The sequence below is a fragment of the Lampetra planeri genome, chromosome 33 (assembly GCF_965212315.1).
Source record: "Lampetra planeri chromosome 33, kcLamPlan1.2.h2, whole genome shotgun sequence".
NCBI lineage: Eukaryota > Metazoa > Chordata > Hyperoartia > Petromyzontiformes > Petromyzontidae > Lampetra > Lampetra planeri.
In genome coordinates this window covers 8,146,112-8,161,332 of record NC_136139.1, presented here as the reverse complement: position 1 = coordinate 8,161,332, position 15,221 = coordinate 8,146,112, and the positions used below count along the sequence as shown (strand labels likewise).

The window sequence follows — 15,221 nt, the reverse complement described above, 5'->3', positions numbered from 1 at the left end:
TGTCAGTGCTCAAGAAAGTGTGGAGCAGCGCTTGTTTTTTTATTTGTGTCTCTCAGCTAGTGGTGGAAAAATATGACAGGGACCAGTCAAAGCGAAGAACAAAAAAAGTGATGTTCCAACGTATTTTGTTCTGGCTGAAGCATAAAATGCGTTTTTAAAATTTTCCTCCACTTGAATGTGAACTGTTTTGCATGCTGCATACAAATATACTCACATCATGTAATTATTACACCGGCGCATTCATGGCTTATTGGTGTGAAAAATTGGGAATCGAGTTCAAATCCTTTGAACCTTGGATTCACAAGCAAAAGCAATTTATTACCAAATCGTTGATGTATAATAATTTTTTTACACGATTCGATCGTTTTCTAAAGTTATGCAAATTCATTCTTTCGTGATTGTGTCAGTTCTAAATTTCTCCGAGGTTAAATGTTGAGTATTTTTCTAATTTTATCATACGGCTTGCAATGCTGAATATTCATTTTAGAAAAAATAAATATTTGTGTTGGAGAGGCGGTGAGGGGATTAACTGTGAAGAGCAGGAATTACGCTGTGGCATTCATCAGACCTCGTGAGAATCGTGACTAATGGAACACACAGTCCTTAGCATGACATCAAATCCATCTCTCGGAGTTAATCCCCCCCCCCCCAAAGCGACCACCACCGTTGTTTTTTTTCCTTCGTACAAAACATGAAAACAAGTGTGCAGTGACTGACCACATTTTTTAAAACATTTGAAACAATTATTTGGAGATACTGTGTTGGCAGTGGGGTGCACGAGCACAATTCGAAAAAAAAAACGCAACTAGATTTTGTCAGCAACACTTTTGCTTTAAAAAAAATATATAAATATAATGGCACGCAGAGGGGTAGAGATTTTAAAAGGCAAGGGCAAAACCAAAATCCTGCAAGTGCGCATAGAAAGAAAATATTCAGAATAATAAAATATCATTACCCAAACCTTTGAATTACATAATTTACCAAGTGTATATGGAACCGTTGACATTATCGGTAGTTAGGGAATGTCTAGACTTTATATAAAAATGCATAAATGTGCAGATGCACAAGGACTTGAACCGAGGTAACTACATTTTTCTGAATATAAATTCAGGTTTAAGCCTATTTGTTTAACCAGGTTAGAACTCAAGAGATCAAGATGTCTCATTCGCAAGCGTTTCTTGGGCCACCAAAATGACAAAAGCAAAACTAGAAATACAGCAATGTGGTGATGGTAGTTATGAAGCAGGTGTTTTGTGGTGGTTGTATTGATAATGTGGGTGGCAGTCGTAGTATAGCGGTTAGGGCGCTGCACTACCACCTGAGTTTAAATTCCTGCTCACAGCCAACACCGGTGACGAATATTTAAACTGGTGCGGCATGTAAACATCGCCACTCGGGAGACAAATGTGGCCAGGCGTGGTGCTGGCCACCCACCCCCTCCCTCGTGTGCCGTGCTGGCCTTCATCGGTACTCGTTAACAGCACTTGCCCCAACAGTCTGTTATGTCTTTATATTGTTGGTTGTCGTGGTGTTGGTTGCAGTGTGGTGGTAATGGTATTAGTTGTTGTGATGATGATGTTGGTTATTTACTGTGCTGTTAATGCAGTTATGGATTATTTAAAGCTGTCATTTTGAAGTCCCTAACTGTGCTAAGATGCCAAGTAACACCTGCATATGTTATCTTAAAGTGTCACTCTATCACCCAATCCTCTTATCCCCTGCCATTGTCAGTGTAAGCTAGGGCTGAACGATTTGGGGAAAATGTCTAATTGCGATTTTTCTGACAGATATTGCGATTTGATTTGCGATAAAAAAAAATTTAAATCAAGCTTCTTTCTTTCTACGTGACTTCACTGAAAGAACCAAACTCACGAAAGCTTCGAATCTAGTTTGAACTGAAGTTCACTTTCGTCCTGCTTGCAATGGTGATTGAACAGTAAAGTGTTCGCTGTCATAACATTTACATGTTGTGTTTTTGGCTTAAACGTAACTGCACAAGGTGCATAAGAAAATCTATAATGGACAGCCCTTTGTCAATCCACTGCTGGATGAAGCCCCCTCACGTAATGTGTCAGCCTTTGGTTGTTTGGTCATACGTCACCACGCTGGCCAGTACAAGTTGAGTGACCGTTTCACATATTACTCGTAGCACAGTGCAAACCACTGCGCCACAACTCTAAAATCATCAGGCCAAATATAACTTGGTGCTTGTAACTGTGAACAATTTGTAAAAATAAATAGTTGCTCAATATTTAGAATTTTAAAAAATTCAACACATTTGTCAATCACACTGAGCTAAAAGGACACACATATACCAAACTTTCCAGATTATAAAATACCTCGTCCTACGTTTTAAAGAAAAACTTAAGGCTGCGTCTTATAATCCAGTAGATGTATGTACGTGTGTGACAATAGTGATAGAATTTTATTCAGGAACCTCTTATCATCCCCGATTGTGGTGCTAAGGCAACAACTTCCGGCAATGGGGGGGGCCCTTCTTCGTAGCGAAGAGAATGTTTAGAGCGGACCATTTACCGTGACGTCGTTCAATAATTCCCTGCTTTGCCCGTCTCTGTTCTCCGTGGCGTGCAGCAATAAAGGAATCCAACATTTGTACAACATCAAGCGCAAGAACGTGGTGCCGCTGTACGACCTGCTTCTCGAGATGCTGGATGCGAATGTGCTGAGCGAGCACAGCGCGTGTTCCAAGACATCTCAGGCAGCTGGCACCCAGGACACTGGCAGCGGCGGTGGTGGAGGTGGCAGCCAGTGCAAGGCCATGGAGAACTCGCGCAACTCAATCAAGTCCCCCGCTTTGCAGTCGAATGACGAGCCACCATCGGCAAAGATCAGGATGACGATGGGCAGCGAGCAACCCTTTGACGCTCTGGGTTGACTGAGTGAGGCGTCGATCCGCATGTGTGATGTACACGCCGCGTGAAAACACTACGCCCAGGCCATTTTGTATCCAAATATCAACTGTCACTGGGTTTTTTTTTGTTTATTTGTTCGTTCCGAATAACCGCCGAGATATTACAGGATTCGATTTTCCTAACTTATGAGCTTCAGACGGAAGAGGCAGGTCAAATCAAGGTACGCCCAGCTGGTGGAAAAATCAGACATGCGGTAAATGTTTGCGAGTGGTCTGAAAGGCTCGTGAAGACTCGTCGTGGTTATTTAAAATTATAAATTGTTTTCATCACGGATTGAAAACATTTTAATTGCATTTGAAAACTGGGGCATTTGTGAGGTCTGTTTAATTGGTGTGTATTCTTTGTTCCACATCGATTGTTGTAAACATACGTGATGGTGCATAACATTTATATATTTTGAGAGTACCCTGCCCCACCGCGTAGCGGCACACCTTGTTGATTAATTGCACTCTGGTTTCTTTCGACTAATTGTGTAGCTCAGGGGTGCTCAACCAGATAACGTGGCATTCTGTATGGAGTGGTTTGGACTTGGAAACCCACGCACGCACGTGTGTCAGAGCCTTGACGATCTGGACCTCAGATTCCCAGATGCTTTAAAAAAAAATCCCGATATCTGTACTGTCAATCGAATTGTCATGTATATGAATAGGTGGCCACGGAACTTAACAAAACATTTAATTGTGCAACTAGTTCCTTAAAAAAAAGTGCCAGCATGTATTTGCTAAGTCGTCATCCAATTGGCTAAATAATTTCGGCCTGAATAACTTAATTTTTGTTCTCCGTTGGCCACACGAAGTTAGCATCGTCATCGAAGGTATACCAGGGATACCATGATTGACTAAGTTTCAGCCAATTCCACTTATATATATTAAAAAAAGTTTTCAAATGTACTCGCATCCATTATGTGCACCCATATTGGGTACATGAAAAACCTGGAAAGATTTGGACCATTTATATAACAAGCTCTGCACTTGCATATCCTGGCATTGTTCAAATCCAGATTACTATACATCTCATTTATTGCTACATTGGGATTTTTTGAGGTTGTGTTTTTTTATTGTGTGTGTGTACATATACACAGGCACACAAATGTATATTTGTATTGCTGTCTCAAGATTAGGAGCTAGTATATTTAAAATATCTATATTGACAGTAACCATCAGAGGTTGTTCTTTCTAAAAAAAAAACAATTTTGTAATAAGGCTAATTAAAAATAAAAAAAAATCACTAAATTGGGCAGTATGTCACTGCTTAAGCCTCACAATGTGGATGTTTCTGAACATTCTCATTCAGTGCACTCTTCGTCTGCTGCTTACACGCTGGATATATTGCAATAGCGGCACTAGCAATGCAAGTCAATGCATGCAGGGAGAAACTGCAACCGCTTTTGGGTGTGCTTGCCAACTTGTTGTTTTTTTTTCCCTGAAATTTTCCACGGTCTGTTTCTGACGCTGAGCACAAAGTGCTTCGATAAATTGACACCTCCGATGTTGTAAACGCGGCTCTGTGTTTGGTCTCGATGCCAACTAATTATGGAGAGAGTGAGTGAGTGCGTGCGAGTTGAAAAGTGCAGGAGCATGGATGGTCTTTTTGTTCCAATCGGGAAAGTGGAGACGGCACTCGGGAAGAAAGAAGAAATAAAACAATGAAGCACAATCGCCGCACAATCGCTGCACAATCGCCGCACGAGTCCTGTGCGCGGTGCCGTTGTACTACGGTGGCGCAAGGGTTGGTGTGTACAGACGGACGAGCAATGTGACAGCAACGCACGAGGAGTGTGCAGTTTTTTGGACAAAGGCGTTTCTCCGAGTTAGAAATTGCTGCTAGCTTTGTTGCCCAACGTTAACGTTTTTTGCTGCTGTAAAGCTTAATCAAAGTACCGTCTGCTTGGACATGTCGCTTTTTATTTTAAAATGCTGTTCGTAGCACAATTTGCCAAAGCAATGGATATTGCAAATTGAAGATGGTTGCTGCTAAGGTGCATTATGACGTACGTTACTCGTGCCCCCCCTTCCCCCACGGCAATTATTGCAACATTCCATGGCAGTGAAGGCACATATCGGTAATGTATTGGTGTGACCTTATGGTTCCAATTCACTTCACTGTGTAAGGGTAGCGTACTTTTACAACATGAACGCAAATGGATATTTGTTCTTGTCGTAGCCGTAGTCATTATTGTTGTTCTTAAACTGTCGGTTACAATCAAAAAAATTGTACGTGTATTAAAAAGAAAATGGAGCAGTGGTTGGCTTGACTTGATGGTAAAAGTGGGCCTTATTTCTAAAATGACTGTTTAATCAGCCTGTGACACTCCGAATGGTGTTCATCTGATTAGCCAAGGCATTTGTGGCGTCGCTCTAGGCCTGGCTGATTTAACAAAGGAATTTCTTGCTCGGGCCTTCTCGACTGCTGTGCAGTGACGAACGCCGGTCCATACACCTGCTGCCATAATTGTCGTGAACTTTGCTCGTGCATACTTTTAGTTATTTCGTTTTTTTTAGGGGGAAATCTTGCTCGTTATATATGAAAAGAATTACAATTATTGGCGCAATTGTACGTACCGGTGTTCAGGTGGCGTTGCATGAATCGGAGCATTAAGAGGGCCAGTTTGAACCGACTGGCACTTACGGTTTAAAAAAAGTTGCACTGTGTTTGGGAGCTGCACTATAATATGCAGAGGATCGCCTCTGTAAAAGCCTGCAGAGTGAGCCGAAGTGGAATGTTATGCGTTTCACACGATGGTTTTGAAACGTAGCTAACCGAATACCGCGTGCATAATAATGTATATGCAATGTTCACACACAATTTAGGAAATAATGATGATTCTACAGCAAGACAACTTTTTGTGCACCTTAGTGGAGCCTGGTGGCAGATCAAAAATGTCGTATAGTGCAGATTCGTACGTGTTCACGCATCGCCGGCTAAGTAGTTCTGTAGCAAAACGTTCAGTCACCTGTCGCATGTGCTTGGTTTAAAAAAAAAAGCCGTCTTTGGCACGTGTAAGAAAGGGTATTTGTGAATGCCGACTGTGCCAGTAGTAGGCCGTCTTTTCTGGATTACATTATGGGTGGCCTCATATTTGTAAGCAAACAAAGCAATGACGGACCAAGGAGGAAGCAAAAGCCAGTAAAACAACCGTCAAGGACGCATTAAATGGGGGTTCTTTTTTACTTATAACAACTCGCAACTTTGTGTACCTGCTTAACACTTTCGGTACACCGTTGGCTGTATTTTTTAAGCGAATGACCACACTTGAGCCTCGTCAACAGGGCTCCTGGTGGGAGAGAGTGATAGGTGTTGGTACACAGAGCAAGGGAGTTTAGATGGGGGAGAAGAAGGCATTTTTGTGGAGGAAACAATGGGTCAGGGAGAAGGCATGCGGTCGATTGTACAAAGAGGGCTCGTATGCTGTAAAGAAATGCTGCCTTGTGACTTTTAGTAGTCATTTTGTAAGCAGAATACTATGGGTACATTACGAATATAATGTATTTTTTTAGCCAATTAAATGTTTTGTGAGCCATGTGCCATATGATGGTAGTGTTCTTGTCTGTGTCGCTGTGGCTTCTAAGCAGCTTTATTTTTTAACTTGCACTATTTTATACTTGCTGCAGTGGTGTGATTTTTATGTTATTGCATTAATTTTGTGTATTTTTCTTTCTTATGGTTTGCACTGCGAATCAGGCCAAAAAAGAGACCGTTAAGTTAGTCTCGTTTTTTTTATTTTGAACAACAGCGAACCTACTTAAAATATAGAGTTTAATATTACAGCACTAGTTTTGTAAAGACGTTGAAATTTGACGAGATGCAACAATTATTAAAATACACTGAAATGTATAGTTATTCACATTTGACGATTAACTTTTTTTTTATGAAAACCAGAATTTAATGCAAGAGTAAAATAATCCCGTTTTAATTTCCACGAAATTTTGGGCAATCAGATGGAGGGAGTGGCTTCGTCTACTGACCTGCAACTCAACCGTTCACATCGAATCATGTGCGTTCTCTCCCTGATATTGTGTCAATTGAACCTTACCAGTAAGAGAAGGCTCTCCGCTTTGCTGAGAATCGAAATATTTTTTTTTGTTAACATATATATCATCTTCTTTGGGTCTTTCGGTAAAGTCACGTAAATAGGTTCAAAGCAATTAACATAAAACTACGACGTTTCGATCGCAACACAAGCGTTCGTCATCAGGAAGATGGGGTTAGCTTCTAAAGGCAAACTGTTTATAAAGGTTTGAAATGGGCATAGCCCAAATGTCAGCAGCCAATGTTAATGTGAGTGGTGGGCAGCGACTGCGACGATGGTGGGTTTTCCACCAATCAAAGGGCTGCCAAGTAAGAATTTGCATGTCAATGTAATACTGTAACGTTGAGCGGCCTCCACGGCCAGTGCCCTGCGGTGGCTATGTTAATGTGAGAGATTAGCATGTGAATGGTAGATCGCAGAGCAGCAACCTCGAGCTCGGCGAGCGAGGTGGCTGTGTTAGTGTGAGAAATGTAACCTGTTAATGTAAAATCAGACAACCGATCGTTGAGTGGCCTCCATGGCCAGCGCCCTGAGGTGGCTATGTTAATGTCTGCTGACATTTGGGCTATGCCCATTTCAAACCTTCGTAAACAGTTTGCCTTTAGAAGTTAACCCCCTCTTCCTGATGACGAACGCTTGTGTTGCGATCAAAACGTCGTAGTTTTTTGTTATTTTATTTGAACCTATCTACGTGACTTTACCGAAAGACCCAAAGAAGATGAATTCCTGCAGTCACGAAAGCTTTAAGTCAAGATATACATCATCATAAATGCTTGCAGGTAATGGAAGATGTTTGGTGCATGCGTGCGTGTGTGCAAAAGCCCACTTCGCCTGCTGTTCTCCAGATGTCCTCATATACTGTGTTTAACTGTTGCTGAGCTTGATGGTACAGAGTGTATGAAGTTCATAAGTAAAATAAAAGTAAACTAAATGCCACCGTAATAGCTTGCTTCTGCCACTGTTTTCAATCGTTTTTTTCTTTCTACGTGCAGGGAGGCCCCTTTTGAAATTAAAACATGTTGCCACATACCTTTTTGTTTTTGAAATGTATCATGTATTATGTTATTCCATTTGTATGTAGACTCCAAACAGCGCCTATTTTCGTACTCCTAAAGCAACATTTTAATTGGGCTTTGGGTATGCATTACTTTTGGCGAAATGTTTAAAAGCAGATTATTTCACCTGCGATTTGTCAAAACGCTACGTTAATGTAATCCATTTTAGCCCGCTTTACAAAAAGCCAGTGTGATCTGTGGCCAGGGTAAGATGTAGAGCCGTCACGTTTGTTAATAATTGCCAACTTTCAACACACCTCATCTCTCACAGCGTTAATAGTATTTTGATGTGGCTTAATTTGCAACTTCAGTCATAAAAGTGTTTTAAACATTCTCATATGCTAAATATAATGTCTTACAAAAAAACATTAAGCAGGTTATAAAATAAAATACAGTCATGGCAAACAATGTTTGTAATCCACAGCGCCAAACCTATCTCCGTGTTTACAGACCGCGTGGATAAGTGCATCTGATTTAATTAACATTCAGATTAGTTTGGATACAGCATAAAATGTTATTTACTCGTGCAGTAGCTCGTATAACGTTTTCAAAAGCTTCAATGAAGCCAATTTCAATATTTAACATTTACTTGACGATTTTGGTGCCTTAATAACGTCTAAAAATACACATTACTTTCTGATGTCTTTGCTGTTTAAAGGTTACAATTTGCATCAAGTAATTGTACAAGTTAGGCTGCCTGTTTGTACATATGCATTGTAATAATACTTATTCAAATAATATTTGAGCTTAAGAAAATTCAGTGGCATCTTCTTTTCTGGTAATTAACCGCAGGGTTTTTTCCCAATCAGCATAATGCAACTGGCACATCGTAGAATACATTCTGGCATTACCCATTGTGTTTCGTATTACTACGACTGCGTGCGTGCAGCTTGTTATTTGATCCAGAGAAGTGAAGGCAAATACGTCCGTGTTTGCCTCTCTCTGAACACTTCGCAGTTGTACGTTTTGGCCAAGAGAGCTGCATCAATTTTTCCCACTGCCCTCTCAGTATTTTCGCAGTGGAAACTGTAATCCCATCACATGGCCTTCTAGGAGCCAGGAATATCCACCAGTTGCAATTTAACTGTCATCTAAAAAAAACGTTAGGCGCGACGTGGCTTTGGTGGCGCGTGCTGTCCATTGGTCGTGAATTACGTTTGCTGGGCCGTCCGTTTTTTTTTGCTAAGCTTAGAGATAGTGCTGTCTGTTGGAGCTCGCCTTAGGTGAGGTTTATCGCACGATGCCCCTCAGTTTACAGAGCTTTACTGCAGAGCGAAATATAACCGAGTCTGGAAAAATATCGGTTGCGTGATTTTTATGGCGACGTAGCAAGCGGTGACCCCGTGCAAACAATGCTGCGATGAGTTGAACCCAACAACGGCGGCAGACGTGTAAAGTCTGTCGGCCAGGTTTTAAATTGTCAGACTTTGATTTTTTTCAAATTGTCCCAAAATGGGTTATATGTTTACAAGCCTGGCATTATATGAATAGTCTTTGTGTCCAGAGAGATTTGTGTAGTTATTTTAAAGCAAAGGTATTGCTTTTGTGTGTGTACAAAATTTAATGTTAGTCATTCTTCGAGCAAGTTTTTGTTGTTGTTCAGCTTCGTCACAATGCGTTAATATGAGACATTCAGGAAAGCAATTGGGGCAGATGCTGCAATGAATAAAAATTGTAAAAACATTCATAACAAAATCATCCAAGATGCTTTTCCAACAGTCCAGCTCCATAAAGAGGTAGGCCTCTAATAATCATTTACAACCCCCCCACTAAATGCAAATTAAATCTATGTTTCCCCCCACTATGAATACAGCTGTTGGTTTTGATGACGACGTATAGTTTCAGAATAAAAAATATATTCGCAGAGGTCCGTGACTTCATTCGACCAGGTGACCCAACCAAATGCAGGTGCAGAGAGGGATTGGCAACTTTTTTTTTGTTCAAAGTGTAAGACTTTGGTTTTCATGTTTTGCAAACAAAGGCACAACACATCAAGCGGGCGAGCAACAAACAGAACTGTCAAGGTGTAATCTACACGAGTAAATATGTGTTTCTTGAATGGGTAAAGATTATAGGAACTTACACGAGAAGGGGTGGGAGGAACAGACGACGGGACGAGATTGAAAAGTGAAGCTGTGCCGAGGTGAGCAGCAGAGAAAGAATTGGAAGAATTGTGTCGACCGGACGTGAGGTGGATGCACTCAACGGTATGGATGATGGTGATGATGGTGGATGGTGATGATGGTGGCTGTCCTTTGAATGCCAAGCCATGGGGTTGAACATTGGCTCAAACATTATGTTGGTCAAGTAAAATGCATACGCATGTTGGTATATTTTGCCAAATACGGTACATATGAAAAAACATACAGATTATTATGCTAGAAATTATTGCCGCTTCAGTGACGCAAAGCAAACTTCATAAGAAGACGCCATTATAGCTGACCGCTGTTTGTAAAGATATTGATGCGCAAGGTGTGTCGTCTAAAATGGTATATTTCTTCTCTTTAAGGGAATATATGTATGAACTATTTAAATTAAATGGCATTCGCTCCTATGTATGTATGTTGAACTTCTTTCGCATCGTACGTTGCTAACCGTGCTAATCTATACTATGCACCTGTTGGCCAGACTCATAACAAACACATAACTAATAACTCCACGACGTATTTGAGAGATCCAGCTCCTGGATTTGAGAACCGTTCAAAGGCACTGCGTAGGTTTTTTTTTTGCGATTGTCCTATGCAGCTCTCCGTTGTGTTTTCGAGTTGGACCGTTTGGCACGATGTCTGGCATATCGCTGGGCATGCTCGGGGCTTCTTTGGGGGCTTCCGGCACGTGGAGCAAAACATCAGACATCAGACGCATCGTTCCCACGGGTAGAACCCAAAAATGCATCACAGATATATCTTGATTTGAAGCTTTCGTGGCTGCAGGAATCCATACTCTCTGGTTCTTTCGGTAAAGTCACGTAGGTAGAAACAATAATAAACGAAATGTCGTGTTCTTTTATTATTTTTTCTATCTACGTGACTTTACCGAAAGAACCAGAGAGTAGTTTCAGCCGTAATTAATGCAGTGTATGCGGTATTGTAAACATGGTGGCATCAAAAAGTTATGGGCGCAAGAGTGACTTTAAATTGGCAAATTGTGTAAATGCATTAGCTCGTGGCTTGACACTACTGTCCTCAAGAAATCGAGATCACATTGGATATAGATCCGAAAAGTTTGAAACCGAACGAAGTCTCGGCGCATTCACAGCGATTTCAGATGTTGGTCAGTTTTACTCCGGCACGGCGTCTGTGCCGTGGGTGGTCACGCGGTGAAATAGCCTGTCTCGCAGGGTTGTGAGTTTGAGGGTAATCGTCAGAAATATTTAATACAATAACTTAGGCTACCATAAATGTCTTCACATGCAGTTTGTTCCGGACTCTTAAATTCATTAACGGGGCTAAACTGCATTGTCTCAATTTCCCTTCACTCAAGAGAAGGATGTAATGAAAATAACTGTAGCTGTTGTTAGCTAGACGTCTCATCTTCTGTCTCCTCATATAAACTAAAAAATACGCCGTTAGTCTTGGCTTTCCAGAGCCAATGTTATCAAGCGGTCTTTGGTGTTGTCGGCAAACTCTGAACCGGTTTCAACCTTCTAGGTCTCATCAGCAGAGTCACTGCTTGTTGAACAAACCCTGCTCTGGATCACCAGATTTTATTGGCAAGAGTTTTGTGTGTTCACTAGCTACGGATGAAAAAGTTAAAATTAAACCCCCCAAAAAACCCCATCCAACGGGCACGAAAAAAGTCACATTTTTTTATACTGTTCAATAACAACTCGTTTCCTCCGTCTCACTTTCATTAATAACCCGTGCACAAATCAAAACGCGCTTGCCAATCCGGCCAAGCAAGCAGACTCTAAAATTGCTCAACACCTGCCCAGTGTGGAACTATATCAAGGTGTGGCGGTTTCAATCTCGTCGAAGAGTGCGCCGACTCCTCGCGCTTATTATCTTACTCCTGTTCTTGCAGGTGTTACTTTTATAGATAAAGGTAAATGTACGGGGTGGGCGTGGGAGGTAGGTGCCAGACCTCATGGTGACGGCTGTTGCACTTTATACGTTGGTGTCAGATTAACACGTGGCGGAGTTCACGTTTTGCATCATCTCCCCTTGCTGCTGTTCTGCATTTAAACGTTTTTTTTCTAATTTGTCCATGCCGTTTACACGTACGGGAAAGCCCAAAGACAATTAACTTTGTTTCGAGAACGATTATGAGAAATCTGTACTTTTTGCTTGCAAATGAATCAAGTATGTCATGTTTTAATTTTCGTAACATTTGAATTGAAAAAAACCCCACGTGCATCATTATGGCCGTTTTCAGTGCATTATGGTATGTGAGTGTAAGGCCCGGAGTGAACGGCAATGCAATTTAATACTTTTTTGAGTAATTATAGCATTAAGAATATGATCATACCTCAAATATTGAGTCACCTACATTCTCACCATTTGCCAATGTTCACAATTTGCTTACTTCGAAAGTTGGTTACTCGGTACATTTCAATAACATTCACCGAAGCTTTATATATAATGTACTGTATATAAAATCGGGCTTAAAGGGTCCTTGCATAAACAGTTGGCACGAAGCGCAGATATAATTGAGGCGTGCTTGCACTTGTATTTACGTTATATGTGCCAGTGTATTCAATGTATAATGTTGGTATATTAATGGTGAAACTGGTTTAGAGGGAAGCTGCAGAGGCAGAAACTTGCAGACTTTAAATTGATTGGCAAGCGCCCACGACTCTTTGGCAGAACTTACGCGTATACAATGCGCGCATATGTGTAAGTATAATTACCATTAGATACGAGATATTTAGTAGTTTTGGCATCAACATGTTTCGATAGTTTGCAACAACGCAAAAAACACACAGGGAATTAAATTGACGCCGAGAGAGAAAGATACAAAAGTTTTGTTTTACGTTTAATCAAATCGGCTTAAAATTCAAGGCAAATCCGCGTCTGTCAGAATTTAAATTTGCTTGTTTTTGGTTGAGCTGAGAGTTTGTGGTGTTCTTATATATTTGCTTGTACGTTTTATTGCGTTAAAGACCTGTGCACAATGCTCTTAACTGTACCCCTCCCCTAAGCTTGGCTGTCGGTGCATATTTATTATTGTTCGACAAAATCTTGCAAGAATCATGTACTGTGTTCATAATGATTTGTGAATTAAAGTTGTGTGTTCTACGTGTGTGGGCCGAGTTTGCTTGGCTTTTTTTTCTCCAGAGCAAATATTTATATTTTTGTTCATCGCCTGCACGCAAATGTGGGTTAGTGCACGTGGTTGTGCCGACCCGATTTTGGTTCTAGAAATTGGCCGCTGTGCATCGGCGGTGGTTTGGGGTTGCAAGGCAGCCAGGTGGAGAAAAGGGCACCCAGGGCAGCCAAAGAGAGGGCCGGCTTTCATACAATAAACCTTGAATTTTAATCAAAAGGAAACATTTGCATATTACACACCGCTTGAATAAATAAATACATAATAAGACTTTGGTGCACAGTGTTCCGTGTTTGACATATTTACGAAATGCCAACAAAGACGAGCCTTTTTGAGACGGCACAAGCCTGGTGGCTCCGACGACTCAATATTTCACATCAGTTTTCAGAAACCCCGCAATGTAAACAAAACTAAAAGAGCATTTTAAATCATACATATATATTTTTTGTGGAATCTGTCATGGCAGGGGACTGTAATATCGGGTGCAGTTTGATGGGAGGAAAAAGTGGAAGCAGTGTGAACGATTTGAGAGTTACCTCTTGTTTACTCGTGAGGCCGTGTGATGTTTCTCGCAAAGCGGACCTGCGAACAGCCAATTTCCCTCTAATGCGACACAGCATGCCGACTTGTCTCTCCCGCTGAACAGTTGGTTTGACTGGCGCATTAAGTCCCTTCGGGTAGGTTATTCTAACAAAAGAAAATATAAAACCTCCGAGAATCACGCACCTGTAATTATTTGTTAAGAATTAGTGCGCTGCATTGTGAATCGATTTGCAAAAGAAGAGCTAACGGGATTTACAGGTAAACGTTTTTCTTACAATAACGTTTAACTTCACCCGAAAATAAACCACGAGTGCTATTTTTGAAACCGTATACTGCGCTTAAGAGAGTTCGAAAAATAAAGGGACTTTTGTTGTTGGATTATTGGTCTGCCCACTCGGTGTCAAAGCCTGACAGCTTGGAGGTCGTAATGCAATCAAAACCGTGGTACCCCAAGAGAAATTACTCCGATTTTTCAACGATACATGTTTTTAAACCGGTAATTATATTAATAATCGGTTACCAATTCCGCAATGTCAGAAACCACTCACCGTTTGCGGTGAAGGATTTAAGAACTGAGAGCGCTCCATTGGCACCAACGTAAGACTCTCGCTTATAAGGCAAAGAGGTGCGCAGCCTCCCTTTGCGATGCTTTCTTTGCTCATGCCACTGCTCGCAGAAAGGGCATCGACTTCGTGATTCGACTCTTCTGCCCTGACACACTGGCCAGGTGTGTTCGAAGAAGCGGTCGGCGTACCCACACTTTGCCCCACTACACTTTACCGGTCACTTTACTTTAACTGTTCTATTGCGCCCAATTTATACTGCTGGCTGGCGAGATGCGTGGGATTTCAAAATTTCGCACCATTATTTCGGCTGCCGTGGCGTGAGATTCAATCGAACCAGAGAAACCTCTGGGATTGCAAGTCCAGTGTGCTGCTATCCATTACAGCACCGTGGCAATTCCCTTCGGTTTTTATCCGTTGCTTTAAAAAGTGAAACGTGGAATGTTTATTGTTCGAGACATTTACATACGTGCCGGAAAAAAATAAGCAAGTACCCTGGCTAAATTTCGATTAAAAGCTTTCGTGACTGCAGGGATTCATCTTCTTGGTTCTTTCGGTAAAGTCACGTAGAAGGAAAATAACACAATAAAAATAAAACATAAAATAATTCTCACGACGTTTCGGCCACAACGCAAGCAGCCGTCCTCAGGTGAAGAACAGGTCTGTCGGAAAGACAGCCACTTTCTTTCATGCGATAACCGCCTGAGTGCAAAAAAAAACCTATTTTAACAACCCTAATATAAATCAAGCATTTGCATTGCAATGTTGTGCATGCGACCCGATGCGGGGGCGGGGGTGAAGTTATTGTTTGTATAAAACCCCCCAATGCAAA

The 15,221-nt window shown here is 41.4% G+C and overlaps 1 protein-coding gene across 2 annotated transcripts in view; it reads left to right on the top strand.

The window, feature by feature from the left end:
* The window catches only part of LOC144729737 (estrogen receptor beta-like), a 124,603-nt gene extending 111,344 nt beyond the window's left edge, over positions 1-13,259 (top strand). For both annotated transcript variants that reach the window (XM_078610197.1, XM_078610196.1), the window contains one exon: positions 2,593-13,259. In XM_078610197.1, coding sequence (XP_078466323.1) covers positions 2,593-2,896 — 304 coding nt within the window. In that variant the 3' untranslated portion in view covers positions 2,897-13,259. The remainder of the gene's footprint in view (positions 1-2,592) is intronic.
* Positions 13,260-15,221: the final 1,962 nt, after the last annotated feature.